The 14,960-nt window shown below is 32.5% G+C and overlaps 1 protein-coding gene across 7 annotated transcripts in view; it reads right to left on the reverse strand.

Moving 5' to 3' along the window:
* SEMA3A (semaphorin 3A) overlaps window positions 1-14,960 on the reverse strand; it is a 441,509-nt gene that overhangs the window by 143,705 nt on the left and 282,844 nt on the right. For all 7 annotated transcript variants that reach the window (XM_081148088.1, XM_081148091.1, XM_081148089.1 and 4 more), the window contains 2 exons: window positions 12,329-12,486; window positions 7,392-7,454 (listed from right to left, as the gene is read on the reverse strand). In XM_081148088.1, coding sequence (XP_081004214.1) covers window positions 7,392-7,454; window positions 12,329-12,486 — 221 coding nt within the window. The remainder of the gene's footprint in view (window positions 1-7,391; window positions 7,455-12,328; window positions 12,487-14,960) is intronic.

Genomic DNA, 14,960 nt, shown 5'->3' on the forward strand with positions numbered 1-14,960 from the left:
GTATCAAAATCCTTTTCCATATCACTCATACTGGTTCTGGTGTTTGATCAAACTTATTAACAAAAGGATATATCTTACTACCATATAATAGTTCATTGTGAATGTAATATAAAGGGAACATGAATTTGACACATATTTTAAAAAAACACAGGGTTGCTAGGTGATCATTTTATTTATTTCTAAATGTAAGAGGTTCCTCATTTTTAAGTGCACATCAAGTTTTAGAATCAATATGTTATATTAATTTTGGTATCACTCAAATACAATACTAAAATATCTATTTTTTAGTTCACACATACATATACATATACACACACATGTAGTCTATATTATAATACCTTGTATACCATACAGAATATAGTATATTATATTTAACACCTAATTTGAATTTAATTATGAGAATCTTCAAGAATGTTCTTCTATTTATACATAAAATCTAGAAATAAAGATTCACACTCTCCTGAAAAAATGGCAAATATTGAGATACTGCAATTTTGCATCCTGTTTTCCTTACTACCCTTAAAAATGCAGTAAGTAAAAACATATAAAATAGAATTTTAGGAAAGTTTCTTGACGTCTTATGGACATAAACATTATTTTTATTGCTACATTTTCAAATCAAATTAGACAATCAAATGCTAACCGTAGCTTATTTGCCTTGAGTCATTGAGACAGAGAATATCTAAGAAAAATATTCCCACATTTCGTGTTAAATCTATAATATGATGGTTAGTGTATCCTTAGAAACAAATAGAACTTCATTTAGGAAGATTATCAAGTGAATAAAGAAGTAAAATACCACTGACAACTACTAGAAACTACATATTACGAGGACTTGGAACAACCTGCTAACTATGTAGTGGGAAGGCATTTGCCAAAATCCTGTTCCCAGAGGAACTGTCAAAATCATTCTAATGAAACTTACAGGGTATAAAATTCCTACTGTACTCTAAAAAAAGTATGTACACTGATGTGTGGGTAAAATATGGTGCCCAATCAAATCTAAATATTAATTTGACAATCAGTGGCAAATATTTGAATTTCATTTCAGCCATTTAAGAATACAATTGGAATGTCTAATAAAGAGAAACAGAATTCAAAATCCCCAAGCCCTCCAGACATTTTTATACAATGTCTGTATTACAAGAGCTAGACTTACTTTGAAAATATAAACTTAAAATGTATTTAAATTTTAATCCCGAATCCAAAATAGTTTTAAGAAAGTGTTTATATATATGAGACTTGATCCATGACAATTCAGTCACAATGATTACTATCATATTTTATTGTGTTTGTAAAATATATGAATTAAAAATATGAATAAAACCTAGTTTCTAAAGTAATTTTAATGGTAAAGCTTCATTTCCCATGTATCTCTTACCTAAGACACAAAACTAATTTGTCCAATTGTTTTGAAATGTGTATCTTATATCCAAATATGAGTTACATACATGAGCTAATAAAAGTAATGCATTTAGAACAATACCAAGTATATATACCAAACTTTCAATGTGTTATCTACTATTATTACTACTACTGCTTCTGAATGCCAAATTAAAACTATAATCCCTCTGCTTAATTTTCCTGAAATTTACCTCCAAGCAGCAATATACCCACATGCCTGTGCATATGAAAACCTGTGCTTATTTCTCTGACATTTAATAAGTCAAGGTATTCACTGGCCTTCATAAAAAAACAAGTTGTCTCTGCCTAGAGTGTCATCAAATTTCATCATGGGAATCATGTTTAAAAGTGAATAAACTGACCATAGCCTTTCATTTGTGAGATCATCTTCATTGTCCGTTAGAAACAATTGTGATCAATACTGTCAAGAACTGTAAAGGGTCTGAGATTTTGCCTTAGCTGTAAAATAAGTTACCCTGGCACAGTTTCCTGGACGCTGGCAGAAGATATATGTCTCTTGGGTCAGAGATAAAACACTTTATTACTCACAGAAATAGCAGTACTCAGGGGATCAGCGTTTCTCATGCCAGTTCCCCAAGCTCCAATTCGCCCTGGGCAGTGAGGAAGGAGCCAGGGGACACCAGCAAATGCCTTGAGCTGGATTAGAGAAGAGGAACCCTGGGTTGAAGGTATCTGAATATTTCGTCAGCCTCAAAGCATACTGTATTTTGAGGGAGATGCCATGCTCATTTTACTGCAGAGTAAGCATACCTGTCTTTTGTGCCAATGGAGACACTATCTCTACTTCTCAGGGCTGTTTGCAAACCAGCCTTTTTCTTCACAGGGAGACAGTACCTTCCAAGTCTCTTCACTGTACAAATATGCCTAAATCTAGTCTGCAAAATAGGCAGTTAGTGCCTTTTTCCATCAGATGTGCAGAAATGTGAGAGACCCATGAAAAAATTTCTCCCTATAATTGTACATATGGTTTAGAAATTTAATGAAAACTTATGATTGATTTTTGTAGAATTAGGAGGCAATTCTAGCTATTCATTTCCTAAATTTCTATAATTCCTTGAAGGCTCTAAAAAAAAAAAAAAAGTTAAACTTGTTGTCAACTTTGAACTTTGGAAAAGTTAATGAAACTCAAGGACTAACAAGCATTTTGGTCTGCACTGCAAGTTAAGATGCATGGGTAGCTTCAGAGTCTTAATTGCATTCACTTGGCAAAAATTAGTGTTGTTCAGGTCCTGCAATTTGAGTCAGAATAATTTGTCAAACAGAATATATCATAGCATCAAAAGTGAATAATAACAACTAAGGACAAAAATATAAAAATAAACCCCTCAAGAATTTCAAAAATGTCTAAAAATTCAGGTGCATGATACTACACTTTGAAATGTATCCAACAATAGGCATGTTATGAAAATCTGATTTTTTTGGTTCATCTCAGATGGTTGAAATTTTGATTTCCAATGATATTCAAAATATTTCTAACAGTCATACGGTTGCCATTTGGTTTTATTGAAACAGTGCACAGAGATGATTTAATAGGATAAACAAAGAAGAGTCAGAGTGCTATTGATTCGAAACAGATTCTTTTACCAGTTTAGCAAGTATTCAGTTTTCATTTGCAAAACAGGGTCAAGGAAGTTAATCCCTCAATAGAAATGGTATTGTGAATAACAAAGTGGATTTTAAGCACCAGAAAAATATAAAACATGAAAGTAAAGTGGATAATAGCAGTCAGAATAGAGCGTTGTGGATTGCATTTATTTCCTTACTCAGGGTCTCTGTTCAATAATATTATATATTATATAATTTTTTTTCAAATTACAACTCTCAAGTAACAACAATGGAAAAGTTCATGAGCAGTTCACTCCTCTAATACAGAAACGCCATAACAATGTAAAGGTTTAGAGCCTACACCACCAAGAAAAGAAGGCATATTAGTACATATCCCATATAGTCACTTCTACAAGTGGAAAAAATAAATTTAGATTAAGGTTGTTGTCGGAAATGTCATCAGCAGCCTTTGACACATTTTTGTGTGCTCTCTCTCTAGAGAGACAGAGAGAGAGGGATTATCAGTAATTGTGTCTTTGGCTGCAGACTCCCTCTTTTCCATCTTTGTGGAAATTCTGCTCCAATTCCAGTTGCTGACTTAACATGTGTGTTTGATGCAAAACTGAGCCATGAGAAATGAGGGTTTGTATCTTCCCAGATGCCTGGGAGAGTGGAGAAAGGGTTCAGCTTTCTGTATGATGTAACAGTCAGTGACACAATCTTCACCCTCTCTCCAGGTACATAGCATTAGCCAGTGTCTTTGTCCCGCTTTTCTTAATGTATTTTCCTATTGAATCCTTGCATCTGAATCTAATACTGAGAAGAGAGCTCTTCCCCCAGGACTGTTTGTTTAAAGGAGCTTTATTTCCGGACGGCTTTCAGAGAGAACACTAAAGCCTGAAGAGAAAGGGTAAACTCAGGTTCTAGAAACCAAAGAGAGCACTCAAGGAGGTCATTAGTTTACTTTTCTATAAATGTTCAGGTCAGTTCCTATTTTGGTTACAATTCTATCTTGGAGTCCCGATGGCTGCAAAAACCACTCAAGCCTCATTCTTGTGGTTTTCAGCATCACAAGAGCTCTTTGAAAGGAATTACTGTCCATAAGTCACAGCTGACTATTATTTTCTCAAGAGTGCAGAATTTCCATCAAACTGTCCATGTATCACTTCAAAAGTCAGGTGTTGAATAAAAATTATAAGAAACTCTTTACCCTTTATCTTTCTTTCTAAATGGTTGTTTCAGAAATTATTAGTAAAAATACTAATACTATTTATTTTTAAAAATGTTTTTCAAGGAAAAAAGTTACAAATCCCAGGGAGTCAACTAACTGCTATTCTAAAATCATTTAAGAAAGAAATAAAAAAAAACAACTGGTCTGTATATGAGAAGTCCAAAAATAACCAACCAAGGCCATATATCTGATTTAAATGAAATAGATATGTAAATTGAAGTACCTAGATGAGGTTATCAAAAAAATAAAATAAATTTTAATAAAATAAATTCCAAATGCATAAAATATATTTTGAATAATAGGTCAATAAAACGCAATATTAAAGTAATGAGATGGGTTACCAGAAAAATAGTATAAAATACATTTACTATGTAAATATATTTCAGTGTTTGGTGTTTAGAGCAAGAAGAAAAATACATTTTTTTAAACTAAAATATCTGAAAACTGTTGTGTCTTCCTTTCATTAAATAAGCATTAACAAAGAGAACTTAAAATCCACAGCAACTGAGCTGATTTAATGCGCAACATAAAGGAGTAACCAAAGCACAAGCATTTTATCATCTTACATTAATTAGCTGATTTTGAAAAGATTTGCTTGGCTAATATAGCCATACCATTGAACTTGCAAAAATTTACACCTCTCAATGGACATGTAATTACCTATCTGTACCGTAATGCATGAAAGATGATTTACAAGTTTTCAGAATCTTTATTACAAGGTGCTATGAAATGATAGCCTTAAGTTCCTTTTAATTTAGTTTTATAAAACCCATAAGCATTTTCAGTGAGCCAGGAAAATAAAATAAAGTTACACTTCTCAGAGAGGAAACCTCTGAGGTCATGATCGGAGTTACCCATAGGGCACTTTGGGGATCATGATCTCACTGCAGCTGCTGCATTAACTGCATCTGGGCTCACACGGGAATCTCTCCTTATACAGTACTGATAGCAGAGTGGCAGGGGCGGGGGGAGAGATGAGGGGGGAACAGAGCCATAAAAGATAAGGGAAGTATACTGAGGCGAATTTTGGAAACCACAAACACCAAAGAATATCTGCTATCTTAGAAACTCAGTGACCTAATTCAATCATTAAATCAAATATGCTCAGCACTTGGGTTCAGTGTTTATTGAATTTAGAACAGTGTAACTCTCGAGTGGTCATGATCACTAAAGAGAAACAAACTGCTTTCACTTAGAAACTGTCTAAGCAACATATACAAATAAGAATAGCAATAATAGCATTTGTATTGAGCATTATAGTCTATGTAATAATTTTACTTGTGACTGTTTGAGTTCTAAAGGAATGCAGTGAACTGGTTATTATTATATCCACACTCTTGATAACACCATAATAGATAAGGTATTTTTTCAAATCTCCATTGTTTGCTACCTTGTTTTAATAGGCAAATTCAAATCAATACATGCCACAGGACTCCAAAAACTTTATCAGAGGCACAGAAATTTTGATCTCAACTTCTAGGATAGTATTCAAAACGTTCCAGAACTTTTGAATGAAAAAATTAAGGTACTTGCTCAAGTACAATAAGTAATTGAAAGTATCAACATAAAATTCTTGACTTTTCTGGACTACTACTTCATATTTACTTCTTTCCAATAGTCCCAATATGTGCATCACTTTGGGATAGTATAATATTTGATAAAACACACTTATTTTTTGTTCAATTTCATATAACCACAAAAATGTTTACTGGAGTATGAAGGTGTAATGTGACTTACAATCACTATATTTTAAGTGAGACTTTTTCAAGGATGAATTTTTCATGTTTGCTGATGTATAATTAATCAAGAGAGTGAACACGTGTGCTTAGTGCTCCTTTATCTACCTCCCTTCACCTGTAGCCAACCCTGCTACCAAGGAGGCATTCTTTTTCCATGACCTCAGATATTATCTAAATCACTCTAAACATATACAGACTTCATTTTATGGTGCTTTGCTTTACTGTGTTCATAAATGTTGCACTTTTTTACAAATTGAAAGGAAGACCCTCCACCAGAAAATAAAGATTACAACAGTCTTTATTGTGATGCTTCATTGCAGTGGTCTGGAACTGAACCTGAAATATCTCTGAGGTATGTCTATCATCCTAGGCAGCTGCTACCAATCAATCAAGACGTTCCTTGAACATATCAATATATCTACATACACACATAGAAGTTGATTTATGTCTTTAGGCACATAGGATAAATTTCTTATAAATGCTAACGCATAGACAAAACTTCATACTTATTTGCTTTTGCTTTAGACATCCAAAAATGTCTGATGGAACATAAAATAACAAATTATACTTGCAGGTACTGTAATTCATTTTAATTTATTGATTTAAATGATTATAACTGCCTTTCATGATCTGTGCAGATACTTGGCTATACCTAAAACCAGTGGCCCATTTAATTTTACTGACAGAGTTTACCTCAGGGAACATGGCCTTTATCTTTTTACAGTGGTAAAGCCATTATAGGAATTGCTTACCACTCATCTTTTGTTCCACAGTAACTGAAACAATGCCAGTTACATAGTCATTTCTTTTTTAAAATTAATAAATTTTATATTTTTAGAGCATGTTACATAGTCATTTTTTAATTCATATTTATTTAAGGAATAAGAGGAAGGAAGGAAGGAAGGAAGGAAGGAAGGAAGGAAGGAAGGAAGGAAGGAAGGAAGGAAGGAAGGAAGGAAGGAAGGAAGGAAGGTGGGGAAGATAGAAAGGGAAAAAAAGAAGGAAGAGAAAAGAAAGGAATAGAAAGAAGAAAAAAGGGGTAGTTTAATTATGATGACTCAGAGGTAAAAATATTTCATATCATTCAAAAGGAATTCAAGAGTAATTAACATATTAAAACCAATCTGTACAAAGAAGTTGACTTACTGAATATAAATGTATGTGTCACAAAACTGCATTTTGTTATCTTTTTCATATATATAAATCATCAAAGGGAACATAAGTTTTGCTTTATTTAGGCTTGTTGGTATTTTTACCGATTTTCTTTATGTAAAACTGTCAACGCTTTACATAAAAACAAAAATATCAAAATTAACTATCATTTTGTTTCTAGAGAGTGATGATTAAATCCACAAGTAAAGAATGGTGTCAATATAACACAACAAAAATGATGAGAGAGTAATACATTACTTTATGCAATCACTAAAATTATTTAATAGATTGACACTCACCAGAATATCTTTTCCAGCCCACTTGCATTCATCCCTTCTGGTGTAAGATACCGGCCACACAATCTAAGGGCAGAGAAGAAACATCATTTTATGCCAATTAAGTTCTCTTAATACTAGATCCAACATTACAGCCTGTTAGACCAAGTTGGGGCAACTGAGATAAAGAGAGTTCCCTAAAGCATTACGTGGCAGGAACCTTTCAGCTTACACTGTGCAGTGGCATCAGTTAATTAGTATAAATTAAATCATTCACTGTTCGTGTACTCATGTGGCTTTGCTGTATATGAAACCTGAGCAACACAGAAATTCATGTCGTCAATACAGGTGTACCTTGTTTTTTTGTGCTTTGCTTTATTAGGCTTCACATATGTTGTGGTTTTTACAAACTGAAGACATGACCTTCCACCATCAAAAATATTTTGACTTGCTTTTTGAGATACTCGCTTTATTACAGAGATCTAGAACCAAACCCACCACATCTCCAAGGTATGCCTGCAGGACTAATCAATGTGCAGCGGGAAGAGCTCTAAGGCAGGTTGGGAGAGAGATCGTCTGGAGAGGATGTGAGAATCTAGGGAAGAGATTGGTGGCTCCGGACCCAAATCTCAGCACAACATGCTAGAACAAACAATTGAGAGGGTTAGAAATATCCATTTTAGGAAAAAAAATTTATTTTTTTTGACAGAGAAAACTGGTAAGAGTAGCTTTATTTTACTTTCAAGAGATAAAGGGGGAAATGAAGACACTAGATAAAGAGCTCTAAAAGTAACCACCCTTTTTACTCTAGACAAAACAGACTAATTAAGAAATGTGTTTCCATCCTTCCAAATGTGTCTTCATCCTTCCAAAAGTTCCTATACTGTAGGAATACAGTGACAGTGGTAGATAAACCAAGGTCTTACTGGCGGCTTAGAGAACTGTGGGTACATTTCCCTACAATCATAGTAATGCATATACTTTCATCTAAATTCTAATATAAAATTTTACTTCCCCTTAGCAAGTCCAATGACTCCTATTTGTATTGGGACAGAACCATTTAATATTTTCTTATTCATCTTTCTCTTCTAGTAACATTAGTTGATTTCATTAAAAAAAAAAAAAAAAAGTGTTATGTAAAAGAAAAATCCAGAGATGGTGGCAGTTAATCAATCATGTCTGCTAAAAAACTTTTAGTCTCAACATGATCGATTAGCCTTCATTGGGCACCTTTAGGTAATTCAGTACAAATTGTCATAAACTTGGATGAAGGCTGTGATGTTCAATCTAGGGAATTAAAAAGCAAAATACAACACATTCATAAATGAGAACTTAGAACGTACTGAAATAATCTATGATGACATAACAAATGCATTTCAGGTTCATGTCACAATTATAAAAGCCCTAAAAATTTTGAGATGTGCATTCATTTTTACCATTTGAAGCTCTTAATTCATGTGTTATTTTCTTTTTCATGAGCTTCTCTTTACATATATGTCCGTGTGTGAATTAAAGCCGTCATTTGACTTGTTCCACAAGGTTTTTCAAAGTAGGCACACAGTACAAAACATCCGAGAATAGCAAAGGCATGTCCTTACCATGGTCATACCCTGACTCCTGAATCACTAGAGTGGTTGCCTGGCAGTCCCAGCCCACTGGTTGGTTCCACAGCCTAACCTTTAGGCCGAGTGATCTATTCTCACTTAAAGTTTACAACGAAGGAGGGGAAAACTTAAATTCTCTCTGAGACACAACAATAATAATACATAGTAGAGCTAAAATTATTCAGTTTTCCAGTTAGACTGTGTAAAACTCAAAGATTTTTAAATCATACTTTTTTAATGAAAAAAGGCAGGTTGTTTTTTCATACTTTCTTGTATCTTGATTGTTGTATTGAGACAGTATGGGGTTCATTTTGTTATTTCTCTCATGTAAAATATTAATATAATTTTAGTAACATTCATGAAAAATTCTCTCATAATAGAGGGATATGTGTACTTTCAACTTTCTATAGTTCCAGAGTAAAAAAAAAAAAAAGGATGTATTTTTAACTTAAAACTCTGGCATGAATAAAATAAATTATAATGTAGAAAATGCTCTTTTGGAATGCAACTTAAATAAGGATAATTATAAATCACTGGAATAAATATATATTCAAATGGATACTGTTGGAAAATACAATTTTATGTTTCATATATATATATATATAGTTTTATGTATTAAATAATATATTTATATATTTATATTTCTATATGAAATAATATATATTCATTTAGGTATTAAATGATATATTTACATAATATATATTTATATATTAAGTAACATAAACCATATATAACATTGTCTTTTTCAATAGTATCCATTTCCATGAAGAATAATCCTTAACTTTTTTTATTAGATTTTTTAAGTTGTTGATAACTTTTATTCTAGGCTCAAAAACTTAACTAACAATACCTAAATTTTTTATCCTAATTTCCAAAGTGCTTCATGATCTATTTTACACTTTCCTTCTTTGTGGCAGCCCCTCTTAACTAATTATTTAATAAACATTTATGCCTTGAAAAGATTGCACCTTTTTATCATGGCCAAGAATCTTTCCATAGTCCTTCCAAGCCTGAGAATGTGTTTTTGTACCTAACAAGGATTGGCCTGGTATTTACCTTTATGTTCATACATCTTATCTTTAATATCATCTCAATAATTATAACACTATATGATTCCCTATAGAGTTTATCACAATAGAGATGCTTAGGGAAAAGTTTGAAGAACATTAAAAATAGGGTAAAGAGCTTAATAGACAAATATATTCAAATAGATGTAAACCCTTAAGTAAGTTGTATTTACTTTTATAGGCAGTGTGATATAATTAAAATTAAGTAATATGAAATGGGATGTTTTAAAATTAGAAATATGTCTTCTATTACTAGACTAGTGATTTTAAACTCAAGAGCATAAGCTATAACAAGAACATTATGACCCTGGGCTAGTCACCTAAATTTAATTAATTCATTCTTTCATTATATACAGGGGTTGGCAAATGTAGGTTTACAGTTGTTCATATGGAAAATAACACAATAATTAATAAATAATAATACAAGAATAAACTCTGTTTTGTGCTCACAACTGTAAACATACTTTTGCCCACCCCTATTTACCAGAAGTGTCATTGGTAGAAGAGACACTGTGATATATCCTGGGCATACAAATGGCTCTAGGTTTTTTCTCATCTATAAAATAATAGGTTATCTTATATGATAATTTAGCTCTTTTCAATTTTAGAACTAACTGAATATATAAACCAAGTTAAGGCTATTCAGAAAAGATTTAAATACACTAAATATATTCTGAAGTGATATGTGCTCATATATTGTCTAAATGTAGACATATAAATATATCCACATATATTTATATTTATATATGAATTTTATAATATGAAAAAAATATTATAAATCCCCCAAATTTGAACTGACATAATCTCCTATTAGTAAAATATCACTTTTTTCTAAATCATCTTAGATTTTTCATTCATTTTGTAAAGGATAATTTCCTTTCACTAAAACAACAAAAATCTGCTTATTTTGTGACCTTTACAAAAGACCTTAAGATAAATATTTTTATCATTTCAGAAAAACAGGTGAATAGCCAATTTTCTTCGATAATAGATAACCTTAGGCTACCGTTATCATCTGAGTTGACTTAGAAATCAAATAGACTAAAAGTCAGAAAAGAAATATCCAAGGTTATTTTTAAATGTTATAGTTTAATTCTAAAATATATCAACATGTAATGAATCAAATATCTTTATATATAGTCAGAATTTTAGTGTTTGGGCCATAGAAGCAAAGTAAAAGTCTTAGGTTTAGTGATGTACTCTATTGCAGATATGAATCAGCTTTGACTTTAATCTTCCTTTTATCCTAAAAGCAATATTTTCCAAAAAGAACAAAGCTTTTTACACAAGTAGGCTACTTCTAAAAAAAATATTGTTCAATCTGTTAGTTTATAAAAATTTGAGGCACACCACTTTAAAGGCCTTGGTGTTAAGAAGCAAAACAGACATGTGTACTCTAAAAATCATGTTAGACTAGCACTTTTGTAAAAGCTGTTGTATAAAGATCTTTGTTCTTCAAAGAATTAACACTGAAAATACTGAATGAGGGAAAGTGTTTGACTTAGAGTATAGCATATAGATGCAGTAGTACAATGTCCACAAAATTTTCAATCAATGTTTATTTTCTAAACTGTATAACTTATTAAATAAGCCAGAAATACTATAAAGAATATAAAGATAATATTGATAAATAGCTAGTGTCTAAGTGACTGCATGTGCAAAAGCCTGACACTGAAAATTAATTTTCCAGATCAGGATTTGGCAAATTTTTGTTTAGAAGGCCAGATAGTAAATATTTTAGGCTTTGGGAGATAAATGATCTCTATCACAATCATTCAATTCTGCCATTGTAGAATGAAAGCAGACATAGGCGATATGTAAATGAATGAGTGTCTGTTTTCCAATAAATTTTATTTACAAGCACAGTTGACACACCAGATCAGCATGTGTATAATGATTGATGAACTCTGAATTTGCTGGCCATATAGAGATGTATACATCTGCATGTATATACACACACAAAATATACACACATAGTATATACATATATGCATAGCACTCAAATTCAATTATAATATATTTCTATAATGGTTGAGGTATTTATTTTTATGCCAGAAAAATGATATAACTATATCATTTTTTTGAAAATACCATATTTACTTTCTTGAAGATTTTTAATATTTTACTGCATCCATTGATTTGTGATAGTCAAATAAATGTACAATTTTTGTTTGCATCTGAAAAGATAAAGTACTAATTTAAACAAATTCTCAGTTGTCACACTTCTATAGCTAGAGAATTCTTGAGATGTTTCAAAAGTATTAGAGTGCATATATTAGAATAAAGATACCTTTTGAAAATCCTTGATATTAACCAGGTTGAATGAAAATATGTGATCCTTTGCTCCAACATACAGCCTGCTCCGTTCCTCATCCAAAAGGAAGGTATGATAACTGGAGCTGTTGGCCAAGCCATTGAAAGTGATCACATTGTTGGATTCCAACATTTCTGCAAGGTAACAAAGCAAGACATTGGGTGTTAATTGAAGGTCCTACATGAGCATAGACTTAATACATGGTGATCTGACTACTTACTGCCTGCTGTAGTTACCCATCAATGTTTTCTCTTCATAGTCCTAAGAAATATACAGAAGCCTTTTTTTTTTTTTTTTTTTTAACATTTCATTGAAATGGGAATTATACTGATTAGTTTGCTGATGTCATACTGGAGACCACACACTCCTATAGAAGAAAGGGAGAGATATAGCTTGTTCACACAACTAGTCTGAGGGAATCTCTTTGCATTCGGTGATGGATTAGAATGGTTGGTATTATACATAAAATGTTTTAATTTTACAAAGACTGGTGTAAGTGGCTTCATTTGCTCCAGATCATTAGCTAGAAGGATACACATTAAGGCCAACAAAGTAGAGGTAGTGTGGGGAAGGAAATGTTGATTAACCTCCTAGTTTGTTTGAGGACTCATTTTATCGCAGAATTTTAATCATTTTGACTATTAAGTCATTAATTTCACCATTTAAATTCTTTGTAATATCTTGTAACTTACATATATAAAGAAGCTGAGTTAGGCTTTTATAAAAACATGGCAAGTTAATTTTACTATCTGACCTCAAATTTTCAGCTTGTTATCGCTCTCCAACTTGCTTTTGCTGTGAATGGGCAAGTACTGAACTTTTGACCTATACCTTAAGTGAGAAAAATATTTTTATATAAAATAACATTAATCGTAAGTTCACTTTTGTAGAGAAATGCAATTGGTGATAATCACCAAAGAATTTTTCTTTAAATATTTGCTTCAATCAAAATTATGTATATAAACCACCACAACCTCTTTCCCAAGGGCTAGAAATGTTGAAGATTCTCCAAAACTGTTTCCAAATCAATGATTTTTCCAATACACACACAGTAGAACCCTTTCATCAGCATTTATAAAATGTAGGAAATGTGTCTTCCAGAAGGAAGCAGCAGCAATGTAGACCCTCCCAGCCCTGATCCCAGGACATTGACCATTTGATACATTTCTTTGGTTTATCTATTTCTCTTACTGCCTTCCAATGTTATAAAAATATTATTTTAATAGAGGATAAAGTTCAAACACTTTAACTTAGTATTAAAGTTCTGGTCGCCATCATTTGAGTTTAGACTCCACCCCAATACTCCTCCTCCTGTCCTCTGCCTTGCAAGAAAACACGCTCTGTAGTTGTCCACTCTTTAGCCTTTGCTGCCACTGTTCCAGTAGGCAACTCTATGCCACTTTGACACAACAGTATTGACTCTTACAAGCTAGTTCAAAATGCAATCTCCAAGAAATTCTCATAGAATTAATTTCTTTGTAATATTTTGCTTGAATTACTCATAACTTGTATCACATTGTCAATTATGACAATCATTTATATAAAAGACTTATCTACCAGAATTATCATTCCCTCATGTCATGAAATATACAATTAATAGCCTGTCATCTACAACTCATATGGCTTCTTTTCCACATTACTAGTCAATATTACATTGACTGTCTCTCTATCTATTTATGTATCTATCCTCTCCATCTATCCATTTATCCATATTTTACACAAACTTACAAGAATTATTAACAATCTGTTAAAAGGTGCTTTTCAAATTTCATGGGAAACAGTACAATATTTTGGCTGGTCTTATCCCTCCTCTACCCTCACCTTAAAACAAAAGGAAGGAAGGAAGGAAGGAAGGAAGGAAGGAAGGAAGGAAGGAAGGAAGGAAGGAAGGAAGGAAGGGAGGGAGGAAGGAACAGAGGGAGGGTTAGATCAAGGGAAAGAGTTTCATTTATGTGAGTCATATCTGAAATAAGTAAGAGCCATTATTCTGCAGAGAGAAAGAACAGATAATCCACTACATATCTGAATTTAAATGTCATTCCTCTCACTAGTGTCCAAATGATTGCAAAGGTTGATTGCTACAGAAACAATATACGAATGAGATTTCAGGCACTCTGAGCTGTGTGGGGATGAGAAGGGCTACTGCTACCAGAGGCAGGGGCTATGTCAATGGATATGTTCATGCAGTGACTAAAAGGCTATTTAAGGAGAGCTGTTCATCAAATAGACTAGATGCCTTTTACTTTTTCTTTGAATTCTAACCTGTACTCTAAACTTTATAATTCTACCCTAATACCAGAGAGACAAAACAAGGTAGGCAGGCAAACAAACAAACAAAAAGGGTGGGTAAGTCTAACCAAACTATAGATATATTAATCAATGGGAGGGTCATTTAAAAGACACAAGGGTAGTAATCAGAAATGTACAGAAACTATGTAAGGGAGCTCTAAACATGAAGTGGAAAAGTTACAGGAAGACAAATATAAAGCTATAGAACATGGAGTGATCCAGCTATAGGTAAAAACACTAGATTTACCACTGTACTTTTTTACTAGGCATGCAAGCTAGAATGAGTTCCTTCCAATACCGGGGCCTCAGTTTTTGGAAG

Source organism: Miniopterus schreibersii, assembly GCF_964146895.1.
Source record: "Miniopterus schreibersii genome assembly, chromosome: 9".
Taxonomy (NCBI): Eukaryota; Metazoa; Chordata; class Mammalia; order Chiroptera; family Miniopteridae; genus Miniopterus; species Miniopterus schreibersii.